This window comes from Anomaloglossus baeobatrachus, chromosome 11, assembly GCF_048569485.1.
Source record: "Anomaloglossus baeobatrachus isolate aAnoBae1 chromosome 11, aAnoBae1.hap1, whole genome shotgun sequence".
Classification (NCBI taxonomy): domain Eukaryota; kingdom Metazoa; phylum Chordata; class Amphibia; order Anura; family Aromobatidae; genus Anomaloglossus; species Anomaloglossus baeobatrachus.
In genome coordinates, this window is record NC_134363.1 from 168,812,995 (window position 1) to 168,832,764 (window position 19,770).

General features: G+C 51.2%; 1 protein-coding gene across 1 annotated transcript in view; it reads right to left on the reverse strand.

The window, feature by feature from the left end:
- HYOU1 (hypoxia up-regulated 1) overlaps positions 1 to 19,770 on the reverse strand; it is a 67,986-nt gene that overhangs the window by 32,168 nt on the left and 16,048 nt on the right. The window contains exons 9-15 of the mRNA XM_075328646.1: positions 4,924 to 5,110; positions 4,411 to 4,545; positions 4,236 to 4,318; positions 2,858 to 2,990; positions 2,363 to 2,547; positions 2,137 to 2,275; positions 50 to 110 (exon numbers count right to left, since the gene is read on the reverse strand). Of these exons, the coding sequence (XP_075184761.1) occupies positions 50 to 110; positions 2,137 to 2,275; positions 2,363 to 2,547; positions 2,858 to 2,990; positions 4,236 to 4,318; positions 4,411 to 4,545; positions 4,924 to 5,110 (923 nt within the window). The remainder of the gene's footprint in view (positions 1 to 49; positions 111 to 2,136; positions 2,276 to 2,362; positions 2,548 to 2,857; positions 2,991 to 4,235; positions 4,319 to 4,410; positions 4,546 to 4,923; positions 5,111 to 19,770) is intronic.

Genomic DNA, 19,770 nt, shown 5'->3' on the forward strand with positions numbered 1-19,770 from the left:
CTACATATAATTCATTCATATGCGCTGATTCATGCAAAGTGTCACTTACTCGTCAGGGTCGATTCCTGCTCGGGCTTCTCCTCTACCAACGTCTCAAACACGGCTTCCACCTTAACAGATTTGTACAAAATTGTAAAATTCATTTGGTCTAGTTTACTTGCTTCACTGTCAGCCCTGCAATCCCAGTACAGTGGAACCTCGCTTAACGAGTAACCCAGTTAGCGAGTATTTCGCCTAACGAGCAAAGCTTGCTGTAAATTTTTAACTCCGTTTACGAGCAAGTTTTGCTGTACGAGCAAAATCCTCACCGCACACACTTCCGGTTCCGTACATCCACCGCGCTCTGACCCGCTCTTGCAGTCTGCACAAACACACACAAGCACGCACGAACACACATATTATGCTCACCCTTACCTTCCATTCTATTGCCGGCTTCATAGTTCTTATAGTTCGCCCAGTACAGGATGTGTATCGGTAACCATCGCAACGAGGGAGGAACTTCGGCTGTCAGCCGCTACTCAAAGGCAGCGTGCTGACCAATCAGAGGCAAGCGGCTCCTGCCTTTCACATTAGCGCTCTGGCAATGGATGTTCCAGCATCGGCCCGCGATGGTTACCCGATACACATCCTGTACCGGCGGACTGCAAGTTCCAGGAGGCCGGCGATGGAACGGAAGGTAAGGTGAGCATAATATGTGTGCGTGCGTGTTTGTGCGTATTTGTACGTGTGTGGAATGGCACAACAGGGGACCAGGATGGGACATTTAACAAGTTGTGGAACGAATCGTCTGCATTGCAATGATTTCCTATGGGAAATTTTGCTTTGCTGAACGAGTAACTTGGTAACAAGCACAGTCCCAGAACGGATTGTTCTCGATAACCAAGGTTACACTGTATAAGGGAACCTGGACATGAAGCAGATTTTTCTCCACAAGGACTCTACAGCAAATCCACTTTGGATCTGCTCCTGTTACATGCGGATTTTGCATAGACTTCCCCGGATGCATTGCAAAAGGTGAAATCCGTAAAGAAAATCCACAGAAGAAAATGGATATGTTGTGGAATTTAAAATTTCTACTACGAGTAGAAGAGACTTACTACCTCATCCGCTTAGCTTGCTCTTTATTACACCGCAGATTTTCCAAACACAAATCCACTATGTGGTTTAATTTCTGCATTAAAGGGAACCGGTCAGGTCCAATATGCACCAAGAACCATGAGCAGTTCTGGGTGCATATTGCCAATCCCTGCATAACCGTCCCTGTATACACTAGCATAGATAAAGAGATCTTTAGAAAAAGTATTTCTAAAGATCCTTTATGATATGCTAATGAGCACAGGGACTAGTCACAAGGGCGTTATATTCCCCAACTAGTCCGCCCTCTTAGCATGTTGGCACACCCACAGGGGCGTCGTAACATGCTATTCATTGCCCAGCGTCATCAGCAGTGAGGCGCATACCCGTGTCCGGTGTCACCACTTCAGAATGTCGGGTTTGTTATCAGAAATCCCGGCACTTCCGGTCATGCACAGTATGAAGCCGGGTGTACACGTCCCGGCTTCAGAGAGGTCTAGAACGCACGACCGGAAGTGATAGGACTTCTGATCATGCGCACCGACCCTAAAGCTGGCATCTGAAGCGGCGGCAACACCAGACACAGGTACGCACGTTACAACTGATGAAGCTTGCCAATGGACATTGAATAGCACGTTAGGTTAGCACGCCCCTGTGGGTATGCTAACCTAAGACAGCGGACTAGTCGGGGGATATAACACCCTTGTGACTAGTCCATGCGCTCATTAGCATATCATAAAGGATTTTTAGAAATACTTTTTCTAAAGATCTCTTTATCTATGCTACTAGATGCTTAGTTAGATGGTTAGGCAGGGATTAGAAATATGCACCCAGAACTGCTCATGGTTCTGGCTGCATATTGCACCTGACAGGTTCCCTTTAAAGCACAAGAGGCGCTGATGACATTTCGTTGGCAGGTAGCGTGTACCCATCCAGAATAGGAGAGGTGATGATACCCAACGGCTGGACAAAGGAGCAGACGCCACCTGTCAGAGACATCATCAGCAAGAACCCCGGTAAAATAAAAAGGATAATGAATGTGGCAGCATTGTCACGCCTTACCCGGTCCAGGCTGAGAATTCCGCTTTCATCCATGTTGAAGTGCGCCTTGATACCTTTGGACTCATAGTCCGCCTTCTTTTGAAAACTCTCCCCGACTCCACTGAGTTTAACAGTAGTGAGGTTTAATGATCCGAAAATTCTGCAATGAAAAAAAGAAATTGCCCATTAATCAAAACTAAGGGTTCCATAGTGGTATTGCCTATATTTTCTGATCGAATGGTCTTACTTCAGATCGTCGGCGTCCAGGAAGCTCAGGTCTCCGTAATTAATGTTAAAATCAAAGTCGTCGGTGTATCTGTTAAAGGTGATCACTTTGCGCTGCGGGTAGGGGGCCAACCTCTGGAAGAGGATCCTCTTATTGTGCTTCAGGCTTTTAACATTTTCTTCCTCCACTTCTCGAGTAAACTCCACCTGATCAATAGAAGAGATCACAGAGAGGGGTTCTCTCAAATGGTTCAAATGCAACTTTGCAATTTACCACTGAGTAAAAATCCCCTCTGTTCTCATGCACAAAAGGAAATTAATTCTATAGTTTATTGCCATGTATCAGTAGTGGCCAGATTCCTTAAGCAAAGAATGCAGCAATTTCAAGATCCTTGCTATAGAGCTTGCAAGCTCCAGACACAAAGCTGCTCTTGCCTGTAGTACTGGAAAACGAAGAGTTTGGGCAAGCGAGCTGTCAATCAACCAGGACTGCCCCGTGCCAGGTTATGAATCTTACCTGTATTGGGAAAACTGCGGCATCTCGGACTACAAATGGCTTCACTTTAAAGGCTTTACTCAGAGCGGCCGCCTGATAAACGGCTCCCATAGCGGCAGCTTCATCCGCATTTATGTTCTTCCCAAGCTCTTCCCTGAGACAAAATTGTACAGACAATTAATACAATCCAATACAGATCGAGCACGGCTCATAGCATAAGCCCTTATAACTGCACAAACATCCCCAGTGCCCAAATTTTATTTTTGTAATTTATTATATCCCTCCTCCTTTCTAAAAAGCCTTTTTCTCTATCGCTTTCATTGGGGAACACAGGACCATGGGTGTCCCCCAATGAAGACTCAGAGAAAAAGATTTTACGGTGAGTACACAAAAATCCTTCTATTTTGTGCCTTATATGATAGCTTGTATGTTTTTGCATGATGAGTAATTTTTTTTTTTTTTTTACACCATTTGCTTTTTTAACTATTTAATGTATAGGAAAAAAACAAAAAAAAAAAAAAAAGACAGGATGAAATAGAAGGATTTTTGTGTACTCACCATAAAATCTCTGAGTCTTCATTAGGGGACACAGGACTGTCTGATTACCTTCTTAGGCATGATTTTCATTACCAACCCATCATAATGTATTTTGTGTGCGCCTCCTGAAGGTAATCCGACAGTCCTGTGTCCCCCAATGAAATGAGAGAAAAAGGGGGGGGAATCAAATTTTGATTTAATTTTTATTCCATTTTTCATGAAGTTTTGGCAGCCAAAAAAATCAAGCAAACAAATTCTGGTGTTTTTCTTCGTTTTCTTTTTATACATGATAAACGCCATGGTCAGGAATGGACGGCGGGATCTAATGTCGGCAATCGAAGGTAGAAATCGATTTCTTTTAACTTAGTCTTTGACGTGAGTGGCGTATTGTTTTTTTTCTTATACACACTAAAGCCGCTTTCACACTGCGTTCCGATCTCCGTTCACTGGTCCCTTTGGGGCTTCCATCTGAACCCCCCTGAAAAACGGGTTTCAGATGTGTGCACCGACGAGGCCACTGACTATAATGGAGCAGACGGAGTCACCATGTGCTCTGTCATGCACCATTTTCAAGAGGAAACGCCTATTGGAAGCTGACACCCGGAAGTAGTAGACTGCATCTGGGTGTCCATCTCTCGTAGGTGTATACTCCAGAAAATGGTGCACGACAGAGCACACGGTGACTTCGTCTGCACCAATATAGTCAGTGGCCTCATCAGCGCATACAACTGAAACCAGTTTTGCAGAGGTTCGGAGAAGCCCCGACAGGACCACTGAACGGGGCTGGTGGCCTTCTTTGTAGAAAGGGAAAACCACCAACTTGGAGGTCACCAAAACAGCAACTTTCATGCGACATACTCACTTGCCCACAGCTTTCAGGAGGTGCTCTTGAACTTTGGGGATACGGGTGCTTCCTCCCACTATGATGACCTGATCAATTTCATCCTTTCAACACAAACACCGGCATCAAAACAATTGAAAGAAAAAAATATGCAAAAATGTCAATTTGAAATATATGGTCCATGCGTTATTCTCACCATGTTCATCTCGGCACTACTCAGAGCTTTCTGCACCGGAGAAGAAACTCTTTCGAAAAGATCTGCACACAGGTCTTCTAATTCTTGACGAGTTACTTTGGCTTTAAAGTCGATATCATCCATAAGACCCTCGATCTGTGCACCAAGAAAAAAATTGGATGAGTGTGAATCGACTCCCAGGACTTAAACCATCAGCCATGTAAGTCATCTGTTCCCACCGGATGGGAGCTATGAGAAGCGCCTCCTGCGTGACAGCATCTGCGACTATGAGTAGCCGATTTGGCACAATGTCATTGCTTTGATGTGATAAACATGACATGACACCAGGACGGTTAATCTAAAAGAGCAACAGATGCGGTCATGTAAGAAGTGGACCTCAACCGCGCATCCAAATGCCTAAGACGGCTGACGTGGACCGGGGTTCACGTTCTGCGAATCGATTTGTACCATCTCTAGTGTATATAATATATGGTTATGTCTCATAGTTGGTTTGCCAAGTTTACACTACGGTACCTGTGCCATGTGGTCGTTGTTGGCACTCAGGATGGTCTTCACGCGATTTGCCTCTTTCAGAAGCTTCGCCATCGCCCGGGGATTCTCTCGAACATCCTTCTTGGATTTCTTTTGGCCATTGAAAAGCTTGGCTAGGTGTTCCCGAAGCCTCAAGTCGATCTCAAGGCCACCAAGAGATCGGTCAAACCTGTACATTGCGGAAAGGGAAAAGCAAATGTGGAAGCACTTAGTGGTTTAGAGAAATGTTATCCCACAAGTGGAGACACCTTCAGACTTTAGATTCCCGTCAAGGAGGGTGTATTGTAGTCTACATAAATTATCTAGAAGCTGGATAAGTCAGATAGATCTGTGTGGACCCACATGGATTGCCAGAATGGAGTGAGGGGGGGGGGGACTTGTTTCCCGGTCCTGTTGACTTGCCGCCAGAGGAGAATAGTTGAATAGAGTGACTCCATTTGACTCCTGCTGACTTTGGACACAAGTGCTCTACTCTCACGACTGGTGGGGCTCTCAACAGTCGGATATGCAGTCAATGGGTGATAACTTGCTTGGAATAGATTGCCCCACACAGATTGGATGAGGTTGATCGGTGATAACTGATAAGTCAGCCAAACCGGCTCAATTAGGAGGGATACGCCAACAGGCCGATATGTTTACGGGCTTCCCGACTGCATCCGGGAAGTTGGATTTACGATGAACGATCATTTTGATCTCTCCTACCGTCAGAGGAGTCTGGCATCAACTCTTAGACAACACAGGAGTGCTCGGCCAAGCTGACGATCCTTGTGTATGGAGGAGTCGGGAGAGGTAGCCTTTCAGCCGACAGCTACATAATGTGTATGAAGGCAATTGTCTCCTACGTTCTTTCCTGCCAAGAAAACAGTGTCCCACATTCTCTAGGTCACTGAAGATATGGAGGATGTCAGTGCCAACAGGAGTCTGGCATCGACTCTTAGACAACACAGGAGCGCCCGGCCAAGCTGACGGTTCTTGTGTATGGAGGAGTTGGGAGAGGTAGCGGTCAGCTGATAGCTACATAACATGTATGAGGGGGCCTGTAGATCAATAAGGGTCTCACACCTAGGATTACCAAAAAAGGGCACTTGTGTCCTACGTTGTTTCCTGCCAAGAAAATTGTCTACCACATTCTCTGTCACTGAAGATATGGAGGACGTCAGTGTCAAGAGGAGTTGAACGACGGCAGTAAAGAAGGGAATTTTGTTTACTTACCGTAAATTCCTTTTCTTCTAGCTCCTATTGGGAGACCCAGACAATTGGGTGTATAGCTTCTGCCTCCGGAGGCCACACAAAGTATTACACTTTAAAAAGTGTAACCCCTCCCCTCTGCCTATACACCCTCCCGTGCATCACGGGCTCCTCAGTTTTGGTGCAAAAGCAGGAAGGAGGAAACTTATAAATTGGTCTAAGGTAAATTCAATCCGAAGGATGTTCGGAGAACTGAAAACCATGAACCAAAGGAACAATTCAACATGAACAACATGTGTACACAAAAGAACAACCAGCCCGAAGGGAACAGGGGCGGGGTGCTGGGTCTCCCAATAGGAGCTAGAAGAAAAGGAATTTACGGTAAGTAAACAAAATGCCCTTCTTCTTTGTCGCTCCATTGGGAGACCCAGACAATTGGGACGTCCAAAAGCAGTCCCTGGGTGGGTAAAAGAATACCTCAATAAAAAAAAGAGCCTAAAATGACCCCCTCTTACAGGTGGGCAACCGCCGCCTGAAGGACTCGCCTACCTAGACTGGCGTCTGCCGAAGCATAGGTATGCACCTGATAGTGTTTCGTGAAAGTGTGCAGACTAGACCAGGTAGCTGCCTGACACACCTGCTGAGCCGTAGCCCGGTGCCGCAATGCCCAAGACGCACCCACGGCTCTGGTAGAGTGGGCTTTCAGCCCCAAAGGAAGCAAAAGCCCAGAAGAACGGTAGGCTTCAAGAATCGGTTCCTTGATCCACCGAGCCAAGGTTGACTTGGAAGCCTGCGAACCCCTACGCTGGCAAGCGACAAGGACAAAGAGCGCATCTGAACAGCGCAGGGGCGCCGTGCGAGACACGTAGAGCCGGAGTACTCTCACCAGATCTAACGAGTGCAAATCCTTTTCACATTGGTGAACTGGATGAGGGCAAAATTAAGGTAAGGAGATATCCTGATTGAGATGAAAAGGGGATACCACCTTAGGGAGAAATTCCGGGACCGGACGCAGAGCCACCTTATCCTGGTGAAAAACCAGGAAGGGGGCTTTGCATGACAGCGCTGCCAGCTCCGATACTCTACGGAGCGATGTAACTGCCACTAGAAATGCCACCTTCTGCGAAAGACGTGATAAAGAGATATCCCGCAGCGGCTCGAAAGGTGGTTTCTGAAGAGCCAATAGCACCCTGTTAAGATCCCAGGGTTCCAGCGGACGCTTGTAAGGTGGGACTATGTGGCAAACTCCCTGCAGGAACGTGCGGACCTGCGGAAGCCTGGCTAGGCGCTTTTGAAAAGAAGGGAATTTTGTTTACTTACCGTAAATTCTTTTTCTTCTAGCTCCAATTGGGAGACCCAGACAAATGGGTGTATAGGCTATGCCTCCGGAGGCCGCACAAAGTATTACACTAAAAGTGTAAATCCCCTCCCCTTCTCCCTATAAACCCCCCGTGCTCCCACGGGCTCCTCAGTTTTGGTGCAAAAGCAAGAAGGAGGAAAAGAAGGGAATATTGTTACTTACCGTAAATTCCTTTTCTTCTAGCTCCTATTGGGAGACCCAGACGATTGGGTGTATAGCACTGCCTCCGGAGGCCACACAAAGCAATTACACTAAAAAGTGTAAGGCCCCTCCCCTTCTGGCTATACACCCCCAGTGGGATCACTGGCTCACCAGTTTTAGTGCAAAAGCAAGAAGGAGGAAAGCCAATAACTGGTTTAAACAAATTCACTCCGAAGTAACGTCGGAGAACTGAAAACCATTCAACATGAACAACATGTGTACCCGAAAAACAACCAAAAATCCCGAAGGACAACAGGGCGGGTGCTGGGTCTCCCAATAGGAGCTAGAAGAAAAGGAATTTACGGTAAGTAACAAAATTCCCTTCTTCTTCGGCGCTCCATTGGGAGACCCAGACGATTGGGACGTCCAAAAGCTGTCCCTGGGTGGGTAAAGAATACCTCATGTTAGAGCTGCAAAGACAGCCCTCCCCTACGGGGAGGCAACTGCCGCCTGCAGGACTCTTCTACCTAGGCTGGCGTCCGCCGAAGCATAGGTATGCACCTGATAATGTTTGGTGAAAGTGTGCAGACTCGACCAGGTAGCTGCCTGGCACACCTGTTGAGCCGTAGCCTGGTGTCGTAATGCCCAGGACGCACCCACGGCTCTGGTAGAATGGGCCTTCAGCCCTGATGGAACCGGAAGCCCAGCAGAACGGTAGGCTTCAAGAATTGGTTCTTTGATCCATCGAGCCAGGGTGGCTTTGGAAGCCTGCGACCCTTTGCGCTTACCAGCGACAAGGACAAAGAGTGCATCCGAGCGGCGCAGGGGCGCCGTGCGGGAAATGTAGATTCTGAGTGCTCTCACCAGATCCAACAAATGTAAATCCTTTTCATACCGGTGAACCGGATGAGGACAAAAGGAAGGTAAGGAGATATCCTGATTAATATGAAACGAGGATACTACCTTAGGGAGAAACTCCTGAATGGGGCGCAGCACTACCTTGTCCTGGTGGACCACCAGGAAGGGAGCCTTGGATGACAGCGCTGCTAGCTCAGACACTCTCCGAAGAGACGTGATCGCTACCAGAAAGGCCACTTTCCGTGATAGTCGAGAGAGTGAAACATCCGTCAGAGACTCGAAAGGCGGCTTCTGGAGAGCAACTAGTACCCTGTTCAGATCCCATGGATCCAACGGCCGCTCGTACGGGGGGACGATATGACAAACCCCCTGCAGGAACGTGCGTACCTGCGGACGTCGTGCTAGATGCTTCTGAAAAAACACCAATAGCGCCGAGACTTGCCCTTTAAGGGAGACGAGCGACAAGCCCTTTTCCAACCCAGATTGCAGGAAGGAAAGAAAAGTAGGCAATGCCAATGGCCAGGGGGACACTCCTTGTACAGAGCACCAGTAAAAGAAAATCTTCCACTTCCGTGGTAGATCTTAGCAGACGTGGGCTTCATAGCCTGTCTCATGGTGGCAACGACCCCTTGGGATAATCCTGAGGACACTAGGATCTAGGACGCAATGGCCACACAGTAGGTTCAGGGCCGTAGAATTCAGATGGAAAAAAACGGCCCTTGGGACAGTAAGTCTGGCCGGTCTGGTAGTGCCCACGGTTGACCGACCGTGAGATGCCTGTCGCCAGAGCTCTTTGATCGTCATGAAAACCGGGACCTTGCTGTTGTGCCGATTCGTGAAACCCGTCCGGGTGCAGAGACCATTCTCCTGCGTCCACGCCCTGGTGACTGAGGAAGTCTGCTTCCCAGTTTTCTACGCCCGGGATGTGAACTGCGGATATGGTGTATGCTCTGTCTTCCACCCCTAGCAGAATCCGGCGGACTTCCTGGGAGGCTCGCCGACTGCGTAGTCCGCCTTGGTGGTTGATGTATGCCACCGCTGTGGATTGTCCGACTGAATTCGGATCTGTTTGCCTTCCAGCCACTGCAGGAAGTCTTGCAGGGCAATATACACTGCCCAGAGCTCCAGACAATTGATCTGAAGAGTGGACTCCTCTGAAGAGAGTCCTTGATCGTCTGAGAAAGGGGGACGTTCCTGTGTAGGGACATCGACTTCCCCTCCCATTAGCGAAGAATGTTCTATTGAAGTGGACGCAGATGAAACTGCGTGAAAGGGACTGCCTCTGGATGAGGTGTCTCCTTGAAGGAGAGACTGCACCCCCGTCTGTAGTGACCGCTGTTTGTCCAGTGGAAGCTTCACCATCGCTGAGGGAGTGTGAAACCCCAAGCTAAGATATGCCAGCGATTGGGTTTAACTTTGAAAAGTTGAGGACCCACCCGAAACTCTGGGAAGTCTCCAGCGCCATGTTCAGGCTGTGTTGGCATGCCTCTTAAAAGAGTGCCTTGACAAGTAGATGGTCTAAGTAAGGGATCACAGGGTGACCCTGAGAGTGCGGGAGTGGTCCCACTGCTGCCATGAACTTGGTGAAAACCCGTGGGGCTGTCGCCAGACCGAAGGGTAGGGCTACGAACCGAAGATGCTCGTCTTCAATAACGAATCGTAGCAAACGCCGGTGCTCTGGAGCAATCGGCACGTGGAGATAAGCATCCTGATGTCTATTGATGCTAGGAAATCTCCTTGAGACATTGAGGCAATGACGGAGCGGAGGGATTCCATCCGGAACCGCCTGGTTTTCACGTGCTTGTTGAGCAGTTTAAGGTCCAGAACGGAACGGAAGGAGTCGTCCTATTTTGTCACCCCGACCAGATCGGAGTAAAGAGTGCCTCTCGTTCCTGAGGAGGAACCGGGATTACGACTCCTACTGCCTGCAGAAGAGCCTCGGCTCGGCCGGTGAGGAAGTTTTTGCGACAAACTGTCTCTCACCCATTGGCCATTGACCTGTGGCAGTTAAATGTCGCTAAAGCGGGGGAGTCTGCCACCGACCGCGGACGCGGAGAGAGAGGGCTGAAAGTCATGAGGAAACCGCCTTGGTAGCGGTTCCTCCGGCTGCCTTCTCCGGGCGTGATTGAGCCCGCCAGGAACCTGCGCCCCTCTGAGCCTTTTGAGTCCTGTTGGACGAGGGCAATTGGGACGTGCCCGAGCCTGGGAAGGACCGAAACCTCGACTGTCCCTTCTCCTGATGGGTCTTGTTTGATAGCTGGGGTAAGGAAGAATCCGTACCCTTGGACAGTTGAATGATTTAATCCAACCGCTCACGAAACAGTCTGTCACCAAATAAAGGCAATCTGGTTAAGCACTTTTGTGGAAGCAGCATCTGCTCCAATCCCTTAACACTAGGAGCGTAACAACACGGAGTTGGCGGACGCCACTGACGTACGGCTCGTAGAGTCCAGGACAGCATAAACAGCTTGAGTCGCAATGCCGACATTGCGAGGTGAAGGACGCTACTGCGGCCAATATGTACATGCAATACTAGCTGAAATAGCTTGGAGTGCCTCTATGGCTGCGAATGCCGGGGCAACCGACCCGCCGATAGCTACATAGACAGATTGCAACCAGAGGGCTATCTGTCTGTCAATGGCATCTTTAAGTGAAGTCCCATCTTCCACTGCAACTATAGATCTAGCCGCAAGCCTGGAGATTGGGGGATCCACCCTTGGAGCGCTTGAGCACGTCAGGGGGGGAAGAGACAACGCGTATCCTCAATACGGTTGAAGAAACGCTTATCGGGATAAGCGTGGTGTTCCTGGACTGCTTCTCTGGAGTCAGAGTGACCAGAAAAGTACTCAATATACGCTTGAGATACCGAAATAGGGATTTCTTCTGCTGTGAAGCTGACCCCTCCACTGGAGGAGTTGAGGGAGAAATACCCAACCTTCCATTGATGGACGCTATAAGATTATTCACTATAGCGTCACCATCCGGTGTATCCGGATTGAGAGCGGTCTCAGGATCAGAGTCCTGAACAGCTACGTCTGCATCATCATACAGAGAGTACTGTGATGAAGTCGAGGGCCGTTCTTAGGGAGCTCGCTTAGGCCGTCTGGGACTGTCGTCCGTGTCAGAGCCTGCACCCTGGGATGCATGGGACCCTCCTGGAGCCATGATTTGTTTCGAAATCAGGGTGGCCAGCGGCATTGAATCAACATTGCCCAAGGTCTGTCTGGACTGCAAAGTCTGTAAGATGTTAGTCATAGTCACAGACAATATATCAGCGGAAACTGCAACTCCGTCCCTGTCCCTGGACAGGGATCACAGGTGGTTCTTTTGGCCACCTGTAGCAGAGACCCCGTTGAGTAATTGCACACACTGGGGGTCCTGGAACAGTATCGCATGCAGTACAAGCAGCATAGAAAGCCTGTGCCTTGGCACCCATGCTTTTTTTTTTTTTTTTTTTTTTGCTGTTGCTGTCTAGCCATCTAGGAGCATTAGCCAAGAATAGCGACCGTACAGTGCAATGTATAGCATACAAGCATGAAGTACAATAAACACTTCAGCACATGCAGTACAAGGAGCATAGAAAGCCTGTGCCTTGGCACCTTTGCTTTTCTGCTGCCGTTGTCTAGTTATTCAGGAGCATTAGCCAAGAAAAGCGACATACAGTGAATGTATAGCATACAAGCATGAAAATAACCACTGCAGCACATGCAATCCAAGCAGCATTGAAAGCTTGTGCCTTAGCACCCTTGCTTTTCTGCTGCTGTTGTCTAGTCATCAAGGAGCATTAGCCAAGAATAGCGACATGCAGTGAATGTACAAGCATGAAAATAAACTCTGCAGTACATGCAATCCAAGCAGCATTGAAAGCTTGTGCCTTAGCACCATTGCTGTTTGCTGCCGCTGTCTAGCCATCTAGGCGGGTAGACAGCCAAGAATAGCCCTTACAGTGCAATGTAAAGCATACAAGCATAAAGGACACATGACACTGCAGCACATGCAAGACAAGCAGCATATAGTCTGTGCTTTAGCACCCCTGATCTTTTGCTGCTGTTTCTAGGTCTGCATCCTGAATAGCGACCGTACAAAAAGTACAACAGGACACTTCGGCATTAGTGGGTCAGCACTTTAGTTGCCGCTTACCGCCCGCACAAAAGCGGGTGTGTGGCGCCGGAATCCTGTGCTGGTAGCTCAGCGCTTGTCTCCGTTTTCCCGCTCTGCGTGCCGGAATGGCTGCCGGCGTCCAGAGGAGAGGGGCGGGCCGAGGGCGTGCCCGAAACAAGAGCGGGAACCCGGCGCCCACTGTGTCTAGTGAAGGGGGCTGGAGAATGCAAATAAGGCTCCAGCCCTCGGCACTGCTATAGAACAGCGTCTCTCCCTTTCCCTGAGTGACAGGGTGGGGGCGTGAACGAAGCGGCGCTAGGCCGCAAAAGCCGGGGACTAAAGTTAGAAGCGCCGCCGCCGTAAAAGCGCGGTCGGCGCGTCCCCGGCGCACTACAAGTCGCAGCTGCGCCGCCGCTCCAGGGGCGGTCGGCGCGGCGGTCCCCACACGTAAAGTCCCCCAGTAATCTGCAGGGACTATAAGCCCAGCGCACAGCGCTACAGTCCCCGGCGCACTAGCACACCCAGCAAGCCTGGAGTGTGCGTGGCCTGCCATACGGGGACACAGAGTACCTGAAAGTTGCAGGGCCTTGTCCCTGAACGGCACTCCCGCTCCACATCCAGCAGGTTCTATGGGTCTGTGGATGGAGCCCGGCCTCAGGGATTGGTGGCCGGAAAGATCCCACTTCCTCAGAGCCCCTCAGGGGGATGGGGAAGGAAAACAGCATGTGGGCTCCAGCCTCCGTACCAGCAATAGGTACCTCAACCTTACAAACCGCAAGTGGGGTGAGAAGGGAGCATGCTGGGGGTCCTAGTATGGGCCCTCTTTTCTTCCATCCGATATAGTCAGCAGCTACTGCTGACTAAACAGTGAAGCTTATGCATGGATGTGTGCCTCCTTCGCACAAAGCAGAAAACTGGTGAGCCAGTGATCCCACTGGGGGTGTATAGCCAGAAGGGGAGGGGCCTTACACTTTTTAGTGTAATTGCTTTGTGTGGCCTCCGGAGGCAGTGCTATACACCCAATCGTCTGGGTCTCCCAATGGAGCGCCGAAGAAAATTATAAACTGGTTTAAAGTAAATTCAATCCGAAGGAATATCGGAGAACTGAAACCATTCAACATGAACAACATGTGTACACACAAAAAAACAGGGGCGGGCGCTGGGTCTCCCAATTGGAGCTAGAAGAAAAGGAATTTACGGTAAGTAAACAAAATTCCCTTCTTCTTTGTCGCTCCATTGGGAGACCCAGACAAATGGGACGTCCAAAAGCAGTCCCTGGGTGGGTAAAATAATACCTCGTAATAGAGCCGTAAAACGGCCCCTTCCTACAGGTGGGCAACCGCCGCCTGAAGGACTCGTCTACCTAGGCTGGCATCCGCCGAAGCATAGGTATGCACCTGATAGTGTTTCGTGAAAGTGTGCAGGCTCGACCAGGTAGCCGCCTGACACACCTGCTGAGCCGTAGCCTGGTGCCTCAAAGCCCAGGACGCACCCACGGCTCTGGTAGAATGGGCCTTCAGCCCTGAGGGAACCGGAAGCCCAGCAGAACGGTAAGCTTCGAGAATTGGTTCCTTGATCCACCGAGCCAGGGTTGATTTGGAAGCCTGCGACCCTTTACGCTGGCCAGCGACAAGGACAAAGAGTGCATCCGAGCGGCGCAGGGGCGCCGTACGAGAAATGTAGAGTCTGAGTGCTCTCACCAGATCTAACAAGTGCAAATCCTTTTCACATTGGTGAACTGGATGAGGACAAAAAGAGGGTAAGGAGATATCCTGATTGAGATGAAAGGGGGATACCACCTTAGGGAGAAATTCCGGAACCGGACGCAGAACCACCTTGTCCTGGTGAAACACCAGGAAAGGGGGTTTGAACGACAACGCTGCTAGCTCAGACACTCTCCGAAGTGAAGTGACTGCTACTAGGAAAACCACTTTCTGCGAAAGGCGTGCGAGAGAAATATCCCTCATTGGCTCGAATGGTGGTTTCTGAAGAACCATCAGCACCCTGTCCAGATCCCAGGGTTCTAACGGACGCTTGTAAGGAGGGACGATGTGACAAACCCCCTGCAGGAACGTGCGTACCTGTGGAAGTCTGGCTAGGCGCTTCTGGAAAAACACAGAGAGCGCTGAGACTTGTCCCTTAAGGGAGCCGAGCGACAAACCCTTTTCCAGTCCAGATTGAAGGAAGGACAGAAAAGTGGGCAAGGCAAAAGGCCAGGGAGAAAAACCCTGAGCAGCGCACCACGACAGGAAAATTTTCCACGTCCTGTGGTAGATCTTGGCGGACGTTGGTTTCCTAGCCTGTCTCATAGTGGCAATGACCTCTTGAGATAATCCTGAAGACGCTAGGATCCAGGACTCAATGGCCACACAGTCAGGTTGAGGGCCGCAGAATTCAGATGGAAAAACGGCCCTTGAGACAGCAAGTCTGGTCGGTCTGGTAGTGCCCACGGTTGGCCGACCGTGAGATGCCACAGATCCGGGTTCCACGACCTCCTCGGCCAGTCTGGAGCGACGAGGATGACGCGGCGGCAGTCAGCCCTGATCTTGCGTAACACTCTGGGCAACAGTGCCAGCGGAGGAAACACATAAGGGAGCTGAAACTGCGACCAATCCTGAACTAAGGCGTCTGCCGCCATAGCTCTGGGATCTTGAGACCGTGCCATGAACGTCGGTACCTTGTTGTTGTGCCGGGACGCCACGAGGTCGACGTCCGGCACCCCCCAGCGGCAACAGATCTCCTGAAACACGTCCGGGTGAAGGGACCATTCCCCTGCGTCCATGCCCTGGCGACTGAGATAATCTGCTTCCCAGTTTTCCACGCTTGGGATGTGAACTGCAGAGATGGTGGAGGCCGTGGCTTCCACCCACATCAAAATCCGCCGGACTTCCTGGAAGGCTTGCCGACTGCGTGTGCCGCCTTGGTGGTTGATGTATGCCACCGCTGTGGAATTGTCCGACTGAATTCGGATCTGCTTGCCTTCCAGCCACTGCTGGAACGCTTTCAGGGCAAGATACACTGCCCGTATTTCCAGAACATTGATCTGAAGTGAGGACTCTTGCTGGGTCCACGTACCCTGAGCCCTGTGGTGGAGAAAAACCGCTCCCCACCCTGACAGACTCGCGTCCGTCGTGACCACCGCCCAGGATGGGGGTAGGAAGGATTTCTCCTTCGATAATGAAGTGGGAAGAAGCCACCACCGAAGGGAAGCTTTGGTCGCCTGAGAGAGGGAGACGTTCCTGTCGAGGGACGTCGGTTTCCTGTCCCATTTGCGTAGGATGTCCCATTGAAGAGGACGCAGGTGAAACTGCGCGAAAGGGACTGCCTCCATTGCTGCCACCATCTTCCCCAGGAAGTGCATGAGGCGCCTCAAGGGGTGTGCCTGACCTTGAAGGAGAGATTGCACCCCTGTCTGTAGTGAACGCTGCTTGACCAGTGGAAGCTTCACTATCGCTGAGAGGGTATGAAACTCCATGCCAAGATATGTCAGCGATTGGGCCGGTGTCAGATTTGACTTTGGAAAATTGATGATCCACCCGAAACTCTGGAGAGTCTCCAGAGTAGCGTCGAGGCTGTGTTGGCATGCCTCTTGAGAGGGTGCCTTGATCAGCAGATCGTCCAAGTAAGGGATCACCGAGTGACCCTGAGAGTGGAGGACCGCTACTACAGTAGCCATAACCTTGGTGAAAACCCGTGGGGCTGTTGCCAGGCCGAACGGCAGTGCCACGAACTGCAGGTGTTCGTCTCCTATGGCGAAGCGCAAGAAGCGTTGGTGCTCTGGAGCAATCGGTACGTGGAGATAAGCATCTTTGATATCGATCGATGCAAGGAAATCTCCTTGGGACATTGAGGCGATGACGGAGCGGAGGGATTCCATCCGGAACCGCCTGGTCTTTACGTGTTTGTTGAGCAGTTTCAGGTCCAGGACAGGACGGAAAGACCCGTCCTTCTTTGGGACCACAAACAGGTTGGAGTAAAAACCGTGACCCTGATGCTGAAGAGGCACAGGGACCACCACTCCTTCTGCCTTCAGAGTGCCCAGCGCCTGCATAAGAGCCTCGGCTCGCTCGGGAGGCGGGGATGACCTGAAGAATCGAGTCGGGGGACGAGAGGTGAACTCTATCTTGTAACCGTGAGACAGAATGTCTCTCACCCAACGGTCTTTTACCCGTGGCAGCCAGGTGTCGCAAAAGCGGGAGAGCCTGCCACCGACCGAGGATGCGGATTGAGGAGGCCGAAAGTCATGAGGAAGCCGCTTTGGTAGCGGCACCTCCGGTGGTCTTTTTAGGACGTGACTTAGACCGCCATGAATCAGAGTTCCTTTGATCTTTCTGAGGCCTTTTGGACGAGGAGAATTGGGACCTGCCCGCGCCCCGAAAGGACCGAAACCTCGACTGCCCCCTCCTCTGTTGGGGTATGTTCGGTTTGGGCTGGGGTAAGGATGTATCCTTTCCCTTGGATTGTTTGATGATTTCATCCAAACGCTCGCCAAACAATCGGTCGCCAGAAATTGGCAAACTGGTTAAGCGCTTTTTGGAAGCAGAATCTGCCTTCCATTCCCGTAGCCACAAGGCCCTGCGGAGTACCACCGAATTGGCGGATGCAACCGCCGTACGGCTCGCAGAGTCCAGGACAGCATTAATAGCGTAAGACGCAAATGCCGACGTCTGAGAGGTTATGGACGCCACCTGCGGCGCGGACGTGCGTGTGGCTGCGTCAATTTGCGCTTGACCTGCTGAGATAGCTTGTAGCGCCCATACAGCTGCGAATGCTGGGGCAAAAGAAGCGCCGATAGCTTCATAGATGAATTTCAGCCAGAGTTCCATCTGCCTGTCAGTGGCATCTTTGAGTGAAGCCCCATCTTCCACTGCAAGTATGGATCTAGCCGCCAGTCTGGAGACTGGAGGATCCACCTTGGGACACTGAGTCCAACCTTTGACCACGTCAGGGGGAAAGGGATAACGTGTATCCTTAAGGCGCTTAGAAAAACGCTTATCTGGACAATCATGGTGATTCTGGACTGCCTCTCTGAAATCAGAGTGGTCCAGAATCATACTTGGTGTACGCTTGGGAAACCTGAAACGGGATTTCTCCTGCTGAGAAGCTGACTCCTCCACCGGAGGAGCTGAGGGAGAAATATCCAACATTTTATTGATGGACGCAATAAGATCGTTCACTATGGCGTCCCCGTCCGGAGTATCAAGGTTGAGAGCGGCCTCAGGATCAGAATCCTGATCAGCTGTCTCCGCGTCATCAACCAGAGATTCCCCCCGCTGAGACCCTGCACAATATGATGATGTCGAGGGAATTGCCAAGCGAGCTCGCTTAGTCGGTCTGGGGCTGGGGTCTGTGTCAGAGCCCTCAGCCTGGGATCTATGAGACACCCCGGGGGGACATTGTTGGTCCAACTGAGGGGGGCCAGGGAACAATGATTCAACAGTGTCCCTGTGCTGAGATACCGGTCTGGACTGCAAGGCTTCTAGTATCTTAGCCATAGTCTCAGAGAGTTTATCCGTAAAGACTGCAAACTCCGTCCCCGTCACCTGGACAGTGTCAGCAGGTGGTTCCCCCTGGGCCCCCCTTAGCAGAGGCTCCGGCTGAGTAAGTGCCGCAGGGGCCGAGCAGTGTATACAATGAGGGTCAGTGGATCCTGCCGGTAGCGGGGTCGTACATGCGGCGCAGGCAGCATAGTAAGCCTGTGTTTTGGCACCCCTGCCCTTTGTGGGCGCCATGCTATTGTCTTCCCTGAGCAACACAATAGGGTATATAGCCAGAAATCAACTGTGCACCATACAGTGTAAAGTATATACCATAAACATATAATTTATAATTACACTTCTGCACAATGGGGCTAGCACCACAGGTGCTGCTTACCGCCCGCTTAAAGCGGTTGTGAGGCCACCAGAATCCCTGCCTGGGTCTCCCAGAATTTGTCCCCCTCTGCAGCGTCCGAGGAGCTGACAGGAATGGCTGCCGGCGTCCTGAGGAGAGGAGGGAGCCGTGGGCGTGACCCAGAAAGTGCGGGAACTGGTGCCCCACTGTGCACAGTGAGGGGGGTGGAGTATGCAAAGCATGCTCCAGCCCTCATTGCTGCTCGTCCTGTACAGCGTCCCGCCCTTCCCCTGCCTGTCAGGGCTGGGGGTGGGAGGAAAAAAGACTAGGCCGCAAAAGCCGGGGACTCGAGTAATAAGCGCGGCCGCCGTATAAGCGCGGCCGGCGCGGAAGTCCCCGGCGCACTACAAGTCCCAGCCGCGCCGCAGTGTTAACCATGGCAGCGGCGGTCAGTGCGGTAGTCCCCTCACACAAACACACTCAGCGACGCTGCAGTGTGAAATGGCACATTTAACCCGGTTAGCGCCGCTGTCCCCGGTGCACTAGCACACCCAGCAATGCTGGAGTGTTGCTGTGCGCGGTCCCCACGGGGACAAAGAGTACCTCCAAGTAGCAGGGCCTTGTCCCTGAACGATACCCGGCTCCTATCCAGCAGGCTCCCAGGAGTTGTGGATGAAGCACGGTCTCAGTGCCTGGAGACCGATAGGATCCCACTTCACCCAGAGCCCTAAGGGGGATGGGGAAGGAAAGCAGCATGTGGGCTCCAGCCTCCGTACCCGCAATGGATACCTCAACCTTAACAACACCGCCGACAAGAGTGGGGTGAGAAGGGAGCATGCTGGGGGCCCCATATGGGCCCACTTTTCTTCCATCCGACATAGTCAGCAGCTGCTGCTGACCAATCTGTGGAGCTGTGCGTGCATGTCTGCCTCCTTCGCACAAAGCATAAAAACTGAGGAGCCCGTGGGAGCACGGGGGGTGTATAGGCAGAAGGGGAGGGGCTTTACACTTTTAGTGTAATACTTTGTGCGGCCTCCGGAGGCATAGCCTATACACCCATTTGTCTGGGTCTCCCAATGGAGCGACAAAGAAAATACGGATAGCGCCGATACTTGTCCCTTGAGAGAGCCGAGAGACAAACCCTTGTCCATTCCGGATTGAAGGAATGAAAGAAAAGTGGGTAAGGCAAAGGGCCAGGGAGTAAAACCCTTTTCAGAGCACCAGGATAAGAAGATCCTCCAAGACCTGTGATAGATCTTGGCGGACGTTGGTTTCCTAGCCTGTCTCATAGTGGCAATGACATCTTGAGATAACCCTGAGGACGCTAGGAGCCAGGACTCAATTGGCCA